This window comes from Xyrauchen texanus, chromosome 39 (assembly GCF_025860055.1).
Source record: "Xyrauchen texanus isolate HMW12.3.18 chromosome 39, RBS_HiC_50CHRs, whole genome shotgun sequence".
Classification (NCBI taxonomy): domain Eukaryota; kingdom Metazoa; phylum Chordata; class Actinopteri; order Cypriniformes; family Catostomidae; genus Xyrauchen; species Xyrauchen texanus.
In genome coordinates, this window is record NC_068314.1 from 33,140,046 (window position 1) to 33,155,255 (window position 15,210).

Consider the following 15,210-nt stretch of genomic DNA (forward strand, 5'->3'; position numbering starts at 1 on the left):
GCATTATGCGCAGTACATGCCTACACTGCAAAACAGGCTTTGCTCTATGTTAAGCAGTGGGGATTTCTTTAAGACTGCAAGGGAAGCTCAGCTTCCCCTATAATGTCAAAAAAATAATGGTCAAATATGTACTATTGTGTAAACAATTTATTGACTAAAAATGCGTTAGAACACGTTCATCTCGAAGACGAGTTCGTTCAGAATCAGCTACATTACATATAGCAGGTCGGCTGACTCGATTTACTTCTCATACATTCCCGTAGCTTCAGTGCATTTCCCTGTTGAAGCCGAGCGTCCATTTACTTCAATGGGGCTGCTCTGAACAGTTTTTTCAGTGCTCCGAAAATAGACGGTCATTGGATAAATGCTGCGATTATGTCCCGCCCACGGATGCTCAGCGTCTCTGGGGGTGAATGAGGAGTGGGCTGGCCCGGACTCCGGGCTTCCGCGTGATGATTGGAGGATCTGTCGAAAGACTGCATCTCCTTTTGATTGACAGCGAATCTGTACTATAAGAAGTCACTGAAGCTATTTCGCGCTCAGTCCCATCGCGGATTTCTCAAGTGTAGTCGAAAGACAAACTGCTGCAACCTATTTCTTTATATTTGTTTGACGAAATTGCTAGTCAATTTGCATAATGCATAATACATTTCACACAATTATACACCACATTCCTTGTTTCAGTTTTACCAAGTTTAATATATTTTGTTTTAGAGCGTTCGTTCGTTCGTTCATTCATTCATTCATACAGTAGGCTAGGCTAGCGTCGTACGGGTGAAACTGCGCACGATGGCAGACGGTGCTAATATTGTCGACCTGATTTTGGCGAAGCCATTTGAAAGTCTTCCTTACGAGGAAAAAATTAGAATTAAACAGCAGGGCAGATCAACACCTAAGATTGATTTAGTGCAAAAAATAGGGTAAATAAGTTTATAATGTAGGCCGAAAATGAGCTTCCCCTCTTTGAAAGACCAGCAGCCGCCACTGATGTTAAGAGAAGTCTGAACACAATTTTTGTCTCCCATGGGTAGATATGTCTAGAACCGTGCATTATGCATATTTGTGGATATTCATGCCCATTTGCCTGCAAAGGAAAAATAAGTAAAGTCTGTTGAAGATTTGCTTTTCCCACTATCAGTATGCTGTTACATTGTGCGTACAGTGGTTATCTCATCTTTGTCCAACTGCTAACCTATATCCTGTAACCTCTGCCGTGGCAGATCTAGATAGTTGGCTGCTGTCTCTAAAATATCTTGGCTGAATCACACAGTGGGGAAGCAGAACTCACTAACCCACTATTTCCTTTCCCTTCCCGATTTTACAGCACTTTTCATCTTTACTACTAGAGACTGCTCTAATATCGAAACAGCTTTAAGGCTGATTCGTGTCAAACATGTTGATAGTATTTTATGGAGCAGTTGGTTAAATGGAATCACATGCGTCTATAAATGTCTGGATAAAGAATGATGTTAATGCACTGTGAGTTATGAAATATTCATAGCTTATTATACTTCCTCAGCATTTCCTTGGGCAAAGACTGAGGATGAACAAAGCTAAAGTTCTATATTTGGTGTTAATGTCAGAACCTCTTTCTATCTCATTTGGATCTGGTTTCTGGGGTTATTTGTAGTTTAGGAATCTCTCAGAAACAGTTGAGACAACATTAGCAGGGGATGAAAAGACTTCACTTAATGTTCATTGATAATAGATGCAGTGTTTCCCACAGGATTTTGTGAGACTGGTGGGTGGACCTCAGACCCTATAGGGGGGTCCAGGGGTGCTCTGCCCATAAGAAAATGTTGCACATAAACACATTGGTTGTATAGATATGAATGGCGATGACACCCACAAAGCATGATAAACGAGATGGGGTTTAACACAGTTCAACAACTGAACTGAAAATACTCTGACATACTGCTCCTTTCTCTGATGTCAAAATCACCTGCTGTCTCTCCTTCATGGGAGGCTGTCTCCCCTGCTGCCCCTATGAGAAGTACTTGCCCTGCTGCCCCCTCTGAACATCTGTCCCTCTATGAGAGTCAACTGAGGCTGTCTCTCCTGCACAAAGAAACAAGTTACGTTAAAATTCCACTGTTACTCCAGATTATTTCTTGACAAAATCCAATGAATAATCTGTTTGGCTATTGACTTGCCATCTAGCTATAATAGCTATCCTAGCTAGCTACTTCTGTAGCTGTTTCTTCCTCAGCTGGTGGTGGATTTTGCTCTCTCTTCTTCTCTCTAAAATGCTCATGATCTGGTAATCAAGGGTACAAACATTAAACTTAAAACAGTAGCATTACTTCAATTTGATTAGATAACATTACGAATAGCCTAACGTTACATGATGAACCAATAGTCAGAGCCTCTGGTAATAATGTTAACGTTAAATATTTAGCTAAAATTACGTACGATGCCCAAACTGCAATCAACTCAACTCTCTGCGACAGAAATGTAAACTGCACTGGGTAGGGGGGGAGGCTATTGTAATATGATAATCATTTTATGTTACGTATGGTTGTCAAATGGGGCGTGCTCATAGTTTTATGGAATGAGATTGCCTTTTTCATCATGTTATTGCAGCAGGATTGTGTACAATATAGGATATTACCACAATACCAAAATTGCAGTTGTCGGTAGTGAAATTGAATAGTGACTATTCTCAATATCATCTTCAAAACCACAACAAATACAAACACTAAATAACATGATAATTATGGAAGAATGGTTTCAAGTTCTTAATTATTCAAGACTAGAATAGAAATAGATTCAAATAATAAATGCTTTATAACAGCTTTAGGCTATAAGGTATTCAAGGAAACATTCAGAATGAAATGCAACATAAAACTAATACTGGTCTTAACTGTATGATTATAATACAGGAATACATTTTAAAGTCTAAAGTTACTCAGTCAAGATCAGTGAGTGTTTTCTCATTTTCTTGTTATGTTTGTTTGATTATTATAATGACACTTTAGACGGCAGCAAGTCTTAGCTTAAATGTACACTTACAAGTCCGAAATTTTAATACAAATCCGCTTTTTTCTCCGCTGTTTACTTTCACTTCAGACATCGCTCTCTGTGTTTACATGAATACCTCAAGACGAGCATTTTGGAGGACTTTTGAAATGCGTTGACCGTTCAGGCATGCATTGGCTCGATCGGAACACATGCACATGTTCAGCACACACACATAGGCTGTATGTACTAGATCACTTGCGAATTATAGAAATTCATGCTCTGGATTACTTTCAACTGCAGAATAAAATATGAACTTTCTAATAAGTGATACAGGCATAGGCTATCACAAGTATAGCTGGTTATATTCTCGTTATTGACATTTAATCAGTCTACTTGTCTGGTCGTAAAATTCTCTTTCACTTGCCCATTCAAAATCCACTTGTCCCAGACAAGTGTTAATGTTGATCCCTGCTGATTGATAATGATAAAATTGTGTTTGGACTAGTGGATAACTGCAGTGGATACTGAAACGTTAGTTAATGTTACTAGCCTCAAACGATGTGTCCTTAAAATGTCTTGGTTCTGACTGACTGAGAGTGAAAAAAGATGCTTTGCCGAAGCAACGGCGCAAAACACAACATTAGAGATCTTTTATGTTATTATGAGAAGTGTAAAAATATTTTTGTATCATTGTGAAACTGTGGCGGGACTAATTAGGGCCACCAGAGTCTAGGTAATTAATGGGAAACACTGATAGATGGCAAGATAATTTGGCTGCAATCGTTGTTGTTAAGTCTATGAACTCACAGGCATTGACCATTATTCAGAGCATGACCTGGAAATATCCCATTCAACCTTTGTATCTTTACTCCTGTTTTCACAGAAATGTTGATGGACTCCACAACGGCGACCGCAGAGCTGGGCTGGACCGTATATCCTGTGTCGGGGACAAGTGACAGCAGTGTAAGTCTTCTTTTAAATGTATCTCTAAATTAACAAGCGTCCATTTCTAATGCAATTAGAAAAACATTGCCTTAAATTCCTACTTTGTTTCCCAAAGATGCACTTAAAGGCATAGTTTATCCAAAACTAAATATTTTCTTACCCTCATGTTGTTCCAAATAGGGCTGTGCAAGATGGAAATATGGAAAATTCTCTAAAATAGCATCAATTATAGTAACATTAAACATTTACCAGTCATATACAAGTCTAAGTGTGATGTTGACTGATTGATAGAACTACTGTTTATTGCAATGCACCTTAAATCTTTTAAATCCTCATCCTCCACAATATTTATCTTATATGTCTTTTCACGTTGAATATGGAATGCACGTGATTTGTTTTGGGGCAGCAAGTGCCGCGTTGAACTCCTTGTCTTGTTCTGCTTTCAGTATTATTCTTCCAAATTATCTAGTTATCATTAGCTGACATTTCAGAAGCTTGGCGGCAACGTGTACAAAGTTACATTTGAGGGGGGCGTCAACAGACCCTCCTTGTGGTAAAATGCTGACTTACAAAAGACACAAAGAAATTAACTTTTGTCCCAAGTCCCAACAGCATATCATAAAGTGAATGGTGACTGAGACTAACATTGTTCCTAACTCTTCCTTTTGATGATGACAGCATTTTTCACTTTTGTATGAACTATTCCTTTAAGACATGCGTGACAATATCCATTATTGTTATATCTTTGTTGATCATTAGAGCGATAATATATGCAATTAATTTCCAGATCGCACCCCAAAGAGTGGGTTTCATCCATCTATATTCATGCCTGGTCAGCACCTGCTGGTCAGGTAGTAATTCATTGTCTCCTCCCCCACACCAGGTTCTTCTGAACGGATCAGGAAAATATATTCCAGAGTAATTTGCTGGTGCATTTCTGAAAAACCACTCCCTATTCAATTCAATTATTTTTGCTTCTGTGTCTGTTTTTGAGGGATGGTTCAAATTATTCCATGTGTGTGTCTGGAAGCCGTAAAAAAGGAAGATTGTGAGGAAAAAAAGGAAAAAAGTGAGGGAGAAAAAGAGGATAGAGAACTGTGGTTGTGCAACTTCAAAGTTCCTGAGATATAATTTTGCTCACCATCTTCTCTTCGAACCTGAGGGCACGCAGCTTTCTTTCTGTACTGATTGGAGCAATCAATATAAAAGAACAAAGAGGTCCAAAGTCTCAGTGTCTGAGGATCTGGATTCAATCAGTACAAAATAAGATTCACCTCTCCTCGTTCTCTCTAACAAAAGAAATGGAATTACACATGCTTTGCGTCACCACATCTTTTTCATCCTTTCAACTCAAAACTGCAAAAGTCCAATTATTTCAATACCGTTGTTGATGGCAACACACGTCAGAAGGAATGTTTAAATTTAAAGTGTGAAATGTGTTAAAATCCAGAAATTATACTTGGTTTTGACACAATGCATACTTCCAAAATGGCCCCAATGTCTCTTGAGGAAATGATTCTTCAGCAAGGAATGCTGGTGATTGGTCCCACTTACCCTAGCCTTCATTTATTCTGTTGCCTGATACCTAGGGTTGGGAATCGTAAGGAATTTATCGATTCCGATTCCTCTTAATGATTCCAGTTCCTTAACGGTTCCATTAACTATTCCAGTAATTCTTTTTATACTTTTTATATATTTTTTAAGAATTATTTAAAAAGGAGTAATGCAATTCATATTGTATTTACTACCCTCTCCTGTCTGTTACCAAATAATGAGATCAATTCAGATTTCTAGAGAGCAGATATAACTAATTAAAATGTAATACAGTTCTATCGGGAAGACACGCAGGCTTGAGTGAAGCCATTTATCTGATAAATGTAAAACAGAAATTAATGTCTCTCTTTGGCGTAGGCTCCGTGCGGCGGTCCGAGGGAGTTGTACCCGGAACCGTCATGTCCTGCCGGAGATAGGAGGCAGGGGCGAGGAGCCACCCCCATGTGGGACAGGGCTCAACTGGTGGTGGTGGGGTGGTGGAGGTTGCCTGTGTTAGCACACTGAAACAGCAATGTGATAGATTGTGAGCAGACTTATAAAGCAACGGCTTACATGTGATTGGCTTGGAATTACCCAGCTAATGGTGCGATGATGTACAGCTGCTAGTCTTCCCACTAGAACTACGCTGCGCTTCAATTTCTTATAAAAGGTGTGTTTGCAGACGTTTAACAGCCATATGACAATCCAATAATAGATCCTTAGTCTATTTTAAATTAACAAATCTAAACCAGCATAAAATGTGATGGCATATTTCATTATCTAATTTATTATTTTATAAAAGTCCACTTATTACAATAACTTGTGTATCTTTAATTATACAATGTCATATGAACATACAACCAGTCAGTAACTGCACTGCTTGATTTAATAGAATCACAGCAGGTCAACATTAAATAAACGGTAACAGTTTAGACAGTTTAGACTTTTTTGTAGCCTAATGTTATATTTCAGGCTTGTGAGACTTCAACAGTTCTTATTTAATTTAGAGTTGGACATTGATAACTTGCACATCAGTATAAGATTACTTGTTTAATGGAAGCGCTGTAGATTGAAAAGAACCGGCTCATTAGAATGTTTTTTTTGGATCAGACTATACCGGAAGCACCATATGTTTTGTGCTGTTGATTCAAAAGAACCGGCTCCTTTGAATAATTATTTCAGGAATCAAACTGTACCGGAAGCGCATATGTTTCGTGCTGTAAAAAGAGCGGGCTCGAGACTCGTTCGATTGGGAATTAAATACACTGCTAGAAAACTGTGTGACGCTGTTGAGTCAGTATTGGGCAGTGCTGCTGCAGAGATGCACTGCTGGAAACACTGTCAGAGTATTTGAGGATGGTGTTCCAGCCACATCGGTGGAAAATTGCATGCTGGAGAACCGTTAATGGAACCGAAAGTCACGAAGATCATACGATTCTTGTATTTTTAAAGAATGTAACTTGCTCTGAACAAGAACCGGTTCTCGGTTCCCAACCCTACTGATACCACATACTTTCAAAGAGCGGATACATTTTCTCGAAGGAAATGAGATGGGAATAGTCTTTAAGTAGAAATAGCACACATTAAGTACAGCCGGGGAATGGTGGTTCCCTGCAGTAGCACTAAACAGGTGGGATTGTGTAAACCTTATAGAGAGAGAGGCTTTTAGTTATTGTCTTACTCCCATGCAGAGCCCTGTAGGCTTAACTAAAGTATCAGTGTCAGTCAAAATATAGAGCACTCCATCAACAGTTGGCTCTCATGGCACTGAATAGCTTTGCAAAACAAACCCCCATTGCAGAGCTGTTAAGGGAAAAAAAATCCAGATGTGGTTCACTCATTCATTCACTCATCCATTCATACATTCATTCATTTATTCCTTCATTCTTGTGAACTGTGCAATGTACTTCAACCTCTTGACATTTTATGCATATGGAAATGGAATCCTTAAGTGATAATTCTCGCAGATGACTCGTAGTAAGCATTACGTCATCCATTTATTCAATTCTGGCATCTCATCCAATCATAATCTAGCCTATGCCTTATAGGGTACAACAGATGTCTCTCATTGTTCGATATGTTGCGTTGGTTTCCCCCAACACCACCAGTTTAGGTCCCGTCCTTCTGTAAGGAGTAAGCTCCTCTTCCCTGCTGTCATCGCCTTCTGGCATGATCTTAGGTTCGAGACTTTTTGGGACCTGCACATCATCATACCTATTGAAACTTAAATGTTAACATTTCGGATGTCTTAAAGAAAATCAATAAAGAAATTTTTGATAGAATTATCTTTTATTGACATTTTTGGGCCGAAATATTTTTTAAGACTACATCCTAGATAGTGAATGATACCTTGACATTTTAAAAAGAATATTCCAGGTTCAATACAGGTCATGCTCAGTCCACAGAATTAACATAATATTGATTACCTCAAAAAATTATGTAGACTCGTCCCTCTTTAAAAAACAAAACAGTCTGGTTTACTATGAGGTACTGACAATGGAAGTTAATCTGTAAACGTTAAAATACTCACAGTGAAAGTATAGCCACGAGGTGTAAACAATATGCATGTTAAGATGGTTTTTGTGTGATGAAATCACTTACTAATCTTTTTTGTGTAAAGTTACTGTATATCTATTTTAAATATTTGTTGCCATGACAAAGCAACACAAACTTTCATAAATTTTTTAGCTTCACATTTCTGACTTTTAAACCTTCAAAAATCGGCCCCATTCACTTCCTTTGGAAGTGGTGGTGGTGGCGTAATGGTGGCGTAGTGGGCTAAAGCACATAACTGTTAATCAGAAGGTCGCTGGTTCAATCCCCACAGCCACCACCATTGTGTCCTTGAGCAAGACACTTAACTCCAGGTAGCTCCGGGGGGGGGGGGATTGTCCCTGTAATAAGTGCACTGTAAGTCGCTTTGGATAAAAGCATCTGCCAAATGCATTAATGTAAATGTAAATGTTAGTGCCTCACTGTAACCTCAATTTTTGCAAAGGTACAAGTCAAAATTATATTTGTGGTAATCAACATTATGCCACAAATGCAAGCATAAAGTTGTATTGAACCCGCAATATTCCTTTGACTACATATATTTATTTTTTACTTTAAATGAGCATATGAGACTTTATTTCACATAAAAACATTAACAAAAACGGTTCAGTCTAAAAACAATCTGAAAGAAAGTGGTTGAGAAAATCTTCTTTTAGAGAGTGCTTTCAATAAAACATGTCTGAGCAGGCTTGTGGATTATATTACAGAGATAAGTGTGAACCTCTCAATTCATTTCTCTTGACAATTTAACTCCGCAAAAGCTTGAAGTAGTTTCATCTTCTTCAAGGGCACGTAAAAAGGATTAATCGAAAAACACACTACGTTGTCACTTGTTATGCGGCACTGAAAGTGTTTTCACAGATTTGCTCTGAAATGTTTACAGAGGTTCTGTAAGAAAAACACAGACTTTTCAGATTTGGATGAGATAAAAATCACAAAGTACGTCTATGAGACACAAATTTCCCCAACCTCCTCAGGGAAAACCAGTACGAAAAGGGTCCGAATATGTCTAAAGACTGTTGTATGTAAAACGTATTCTTAATTTGTAACTGCTATAGTGTGTGAACATCCTCATAATGTTGCAAATTGAACCATTACCGGCTTAGTTAGAAAACGCTGTTACAGTGGACATTACAAATGTGAATAAATGTGTCTGTGTTAAAACCCAGTGATGGTCATTCATCTCGACTTGTTGCTTACTGATGCAGAACATGCAAATAAGCCAGTACATTTGCGTGACTAATTGTGGTGATAGTGTGGCTCCGTCGAGACTGCCTCTAGGTTCAGATCAAAACACTATCATGAATCATCTGTGACTTTACATGCTAATGAACAGCTACCATCTGATTTTCTAGTAATAATGAACAACGGTATGAAATTTGACCGACATTTGCTATTAACGTGAATGTGGGTCTGCCGTTAAAGGGAAAGTTCTCTTGAAAATGGAAATTCTGTCATCATTTAGGCCACATCCACACCAATAATTTTTCATTTGATTTGGCTACGTTTACGCCTCTCATCCACGCACGAAAGGCTCTCTAAAACCACATACTTTAGAAAACACATTATATAAGGAAACTTTACGTTTTAAAATGGAAGTTTGGGGAAATATAGCCTTGTTCACCATTTACTTTCATTGTATGGAAAAAGACGCAGTGGTGACTGAGACTACCATACTGCCTAACCTCTCCTTTTATAGTCCATGGATGAGAGACTATAAAAGAGAGGTTAACCAATCTTTTAAAGAGTTGTTGTGCTTTTATTTAAATCCATGAATGACATGACATGAGCTACATAATGTTGTCACTGCCTGGTTATAATATGTTTACCAACAAAAACGTATTAGAGCTTGCCTAAAAAGCATTGTCCTGAAATCAGTTCCTCTGCAGAATGCCCTGTATCAATTTGACTTAGTCTATAAAACAGTAATGGGGTCCCTTCATCACAGAATCAAATCTCTGTGTGGTCACATGTCAAGATTAAGACAAGCAGTCCTTGGCAGCGTGACACTTTTGTCATGTCCCTGATTTCTATGAAGGGAGATATGTAAACATGATCCAGAAGGAGAGAGACAAGGGTTAAAGAAGCAATAGGAAGCTTGTTTTTCTAACTTCACATGTTGTGCATTACCAGTGGATGGAGGTAATTGAAGCTGACTGCCAAAGACAGCTCAGTTTATAGGTCAGGTCAAACTTTTTGCTTTTCTCTCAATCACTTTCTCTCTTTCTGTCACTCTTACTGACAGTGGGGAGCTCAGTACCTCACTTGGGTTGCAGTCCCACTGCACTTTAACTCAAATATCTGGATGTCATTTGTCCCACACGTCCCCTCAGGACAGATATCTCTATGCGTCTCTGGCTGTCAGATTTCCCACAACTGCAAATTGGGTAACTGTCCCCGAGGAGCCGTCATACATGCTCCCCTTCTCCCCTCTGTATGAATTATATATGTAGATTTACAATGTATTTGTCAGAGTCCAAGAAATGCTTCACAGACAGGCCATCAGCATTGCAATGGGATGTGGAGTCAGCATTTTTCATAGAAGGCCTCATCAGCACCATTCTACTAGTTACACATGGTGTAATACAAATGACAACCCTGGGAGAGCTTTAATTGCCGGCTTCATGTATACGTCACAAGGTTGTGACTGTTTATTTGTAAAAGATACTGAAGTCAAAATAAAAGTTCAGAGCCGTGTCACGGAGGAGCAATTAATTTAACAGAAATCGTGAACGCGGCCAACATCTTCGTCCCCTGGAGCTAGCCTGTTTCATAATTCAGCACAAGCACGCGGTTCCACTCGGCTGTGTCAGTCTAGTTGAGAGAGCCTCTGTCAGGCAGACTTATAGATTACAGCTCAGTTGAACTTTCTCTCTTCTTGGGTGGCAGGGGAGTTATCGATCCAAAAGTTCTTTCCACAAAAACGTGTAATATATCACAGGTCTCATTCTCCCAGTGCAAGTTACAAGGCATTTCAAATTTAATTCTGACTAATCACCATTTATTTAAATATGATGTTAAATGAAGACACTATTTACATTCAATTAGTCATATAGCTAGCTAAAATATTACACTTGCCAAAAAATCATCATCGTTAAGGATAAATTAAGGGGCGTTCTCAGAGGACGCATTTATGCATGCAAAAACAGTAAGACGGAAGGCCAGTGCGCATAGGTCTTTAAAAGTTTAGCTGTTTAAATATATCAAACAAAATTTGATGTAGTGCTTGCCTTTGCCATGTTTGAGTGCTTTTTGTTTGTGTGTGTGTGTGTTACTATGTGGTTGCTAGGCTGTTCTGGATGGCTAACAGGTCACAACAGAGCCCACCCCCAAATTATACTCTGGTCCCTCCTTCAATGTTTTTTTTTGCTCGATCTATCGTCTTACATGTAAAAATCATCTGATCGCTTATAACACACCTTTTATCAACAACTAATAGGAACAGGAATACTAATTGGGTTTCCATCCACATATTTTCTTGCAAATTTTGGGAATGCTGGATTGAAACAGTGGTGTAGTGGTCTAAAGCACATAACTGGTAATCTGGTAATCAGAAAGTTGCTGGTTCGATCCCCACAGCCACCACCATTGTGTCCTTGAGCAAGGCACTTAACTCCAGGTTGCTCCGGGGGGATTGTCCCTGTAATAAGTGCACTGTAAGTCGCTTTGGATAAAAGCGTCTGCCAAATGCATAAATCTAAATCTAAATCTAAACACATAGATGCTAATAAAATCTACAAAATGTGCATCAAAAATGAACATGCTTGCTTCAGGTAAATAAATAAACAAATTTACCAAATATATGACTTATATTAATATATAGGATTATAGACGCGCATCAAAAAAGTAATGGGAATTTGTCTCAACAAGCCATGTGAATACATTTTCCCAGAGAATATTGTCAATATAGTCACATAGCATGTCAAATTGAATCTGCCGCTGAACGCTAGCAAACATAAAGTTCATCGGAGCTCTTGGTCTGCACATCAAAACCATAAGGAATTGATTACGTTCAATATTTTTTTCCCCCATTTTTATTTCTACTTTGTGCCATTTTCCCCAAAAGTTACTATTTTGTTCTGTTAACCACACGGTGATGGAGCAATGCTTTATGCGTATATCGTTTTTTGCGATATTCCGATTTTTCACATAAATTTCATTTGTAATTTGACTAGTGATGCATGGCTTAGCAAATACTACTTATTAACATAGACATCAATGATCAGTTTGTCTCAGGACTATATAAGGTTAAGAAAAGAGGAACACAGAATCCATTCATTCTGTTGTCATGATTGAAAGGATCAACATATCTGAATCATGTGGGGTTCATAAGTCCCAGGTTGTGTTCCCATCCAGTGGACCGAAGCTCTAGGTTGTGCTCTAGCAGTCTCTGTTATGGTCCTTCTTATATTTGCGTGTGACCCTCAAAGCATGGCCCGAGCGCTTAGACCTAATGGCGCCTTCATTTTGTTGGTGCTTTTTGTATTTGGGTGCCAGTAAATAGGACCTTGAACCAGTGGTGCACCAACTCTAAAGGGCACCTCTATGTTACGTTCTGACCTATTAACATAGACTTCAAAAGAGAGCAGCCAGGCTCATCGTTTGTGTCCTAACACACTTGAGTCGATAAAGGTCTATAAACACTTGCGCGAAAGGTACATTAGCCATAGATTCAGGAGGAAGTCCAATGAGTCTAAGGAATCATCTTCTTTGATGTCAGATGGGTGAAGAATAATTAAATATTAGACGAATATAATAATATATTTATATTATTATTTTAATTGAGTAAAATATTTAAATGTATTAATATAATAATATTATAAATATATATTATTATTATTTCATATTAATCATAATACATCATTGATAAAAAAAAAAATTTGTACAGCAGTTGAAATTCAGTACACTGCTAAAATGATTTTACAACATAAAAAAGAAAAGAAAAGAAAAAGAAAAAATAAAGCATACGTTTTCTTATGCATTGCAGTAATGGGGAGCCTAATTTTCATGAAAATGTTGCCACACGACAAAATGTCTTAATGGTCATAAAATTAGGATGTTAATTCAGTGTGATTAATTTGATAAAAAATAACGTGTTAAAAAAATTAACGCAATTAATCGCAATGCCCCCGGACCGTAATAAGGAAGATTCCTGAGAAATGCAAGCTTGTAGTACCACCTGTTTACTGCAGAGGGCAGTAAGTGAAATTTCAGCTGTGTGGCAATGTTCAGTTTATACAGTGAACAAAACAATCATCCAGCAGACAGCACAACACAAACATGCGTTACGTTCTTGCGTTCAAAACACTTGATGGAGCGCAAATCCGAACTAAGGGATCTCAAGTATTAAACTATATTTATCTTGATACAGTGACCTAAACATTTTATGTTTATGACCCAACGCACCCGAAAAGCTACACAAGCATGTCTGACACAGGTGTACATTGACGGGTCCTTAAACAAACCCTCATAATAAATCTGATTGACAAATTCACTTGGATATCTGTGAACTGTGTGCCAATGATTGGCTTATGTTCAATAATATGGTAGTAAACAACACATTGTATTCTAAAGCAGCTTTTTGTATCATCTTATCAATGATGAACTCTTCTGCCACAAGAATGTAATGCATTTTAATTATCTGAATATTTTATATATATATATATATATATATATATGTGTGCGTGTGAGCCTGGATTTGAACCACCAACCAGGCAATTAGGGGCCGACCCGCTCTACCAACTGAGCTACATATAATTTCTAAAATACATTTTCAAACAAAATGTAATGTAATTACATTATTACACCCCCTTAATGTTTATTGTGGTTACAGCATTGATTCCAAACACACAGCCATTAAATTTACATTTGTTTATTGTATTTTCTTCTGACATCATAGATTTCAGTTGACCTCTTTGAAATCGATCAACCCTCCATAGTTAATAAAAAAATAGACCTTGGAGCATTGCATTTTTGTATATTTTTTTATTTTGGTTTGCCACAATCCTAAATCTTGGCTGATCTCCCCAATTAATGCTGAATCGCTCTTTTACATCTTAAAATACACGGTCACCCTTTAGCCACACTCCAACCGAGATTCCATGGAAAAATCTGTGGAAATTAAGACGTTTCTTCTAATTTCACACTCAGTGCTTGATCGCTTGTCTCTTATTATATCTCATTTGGTTCTCCTCTTTACCACTGATGAAAGAGTGGTAGAGGTGCCGAGATGGCACAAAGGGAGGCCTTTTTTAAAGGGCTTTTTTTTAAAGTCTTTAGCCCACCCCTCTCCTTCCATCACGCTGTGCCTGTGCTTACTCAGTCTGTCATTATCAACCGTCTTTTTTTTATTATTCCTAATTTGATTAGTCAAAGTGACAGGCTACAAACAAGGGGATGCTACACTCTGTCTTCTCTTGTTAAACCCCCTTCATCTCCACCCCACTTTCTGAAGAATGGGCCATCCAGGAAGGTGGTAAGGTCAATGGCTGCCCATGACCCAAGAAATATCTGCCTATTGAAAAGGATCAAGCTTAAGTGATGGATAAAAACACTTTTATCTTGTAACTATACGGAAAACATAACCTGCTTTAAGGTGTTGTTATCACTGACAGGCATCTCAGATACATGTCTGAGCCTTCCACATTCCTCTAAATTAGCAAGTCCCACTAACATAGTGCAAGTGTTAATGACCACAATCCTACCTGGTATCATTTCAGTGTGTATCAGCTGACTTACATGGGAATAAAGAACAAAAGCTGCAAGAAAAGAACACTTTTTTAATTAGTCGTTTGATTCGTTTGATGGAAAGGAGTTATCACAGAGGCTTGACTTTCTCCCCCAGCCCCGTCAAAACTCTTGTCAGAATCCTTATTAAGCGGCAACTAATTTGGGAAATTATGTCAGCTGTTAAGTGAAGAGTAGGACACTCGAGGGGGAGGGAGGGTTAGGGTGATCATAGGCTTGCTAAACTTTGAGTTCATGTTGCGATAAGCTTTTGAAGGTGAAGAAAAGGGTTTTCCCTATTGGACAAGGTCAAGACTTGGACTCATTTCTGTGGCTGCTCTTTGGGTTGTTTAGTGCTCAACGCCTGTGTCTTGATCGCTGGCAAGTTGGCTGGAAACCACAATGGAGTCATCTGGAGTCACTTTAGGCCAGGCAATGAAGTCCCTGGTGCATGTACCATTCTGCTTTAGTGTGTGCAATATATACTTGTAA

General features: G+C 38.3%; 1 protein-coding gene across 1 annotated transcript in view; it reads left to right on the plus strand.

Annotated features, from left to right (window-relative positions):
• Positions 1 to 15,210, plus strand: part of LOC127632504 (ephrin type-B receptor 2-like) — a 209,332-nt gene that overhangs the window by 69,710 nt on the left and 124,412 nt on the right. Inside the window, exon 2 of the mRNA XM_052111115.1 lies at positions 3,845 to 3,924. Coding sequence (XP_051967075.1) covers positions 3,845 to 3,924 — 80 coding nt within the window. The remainder of the gene's footprint in view (positions 1 to 3,844; positions 3,925 to 15,210) is intronic.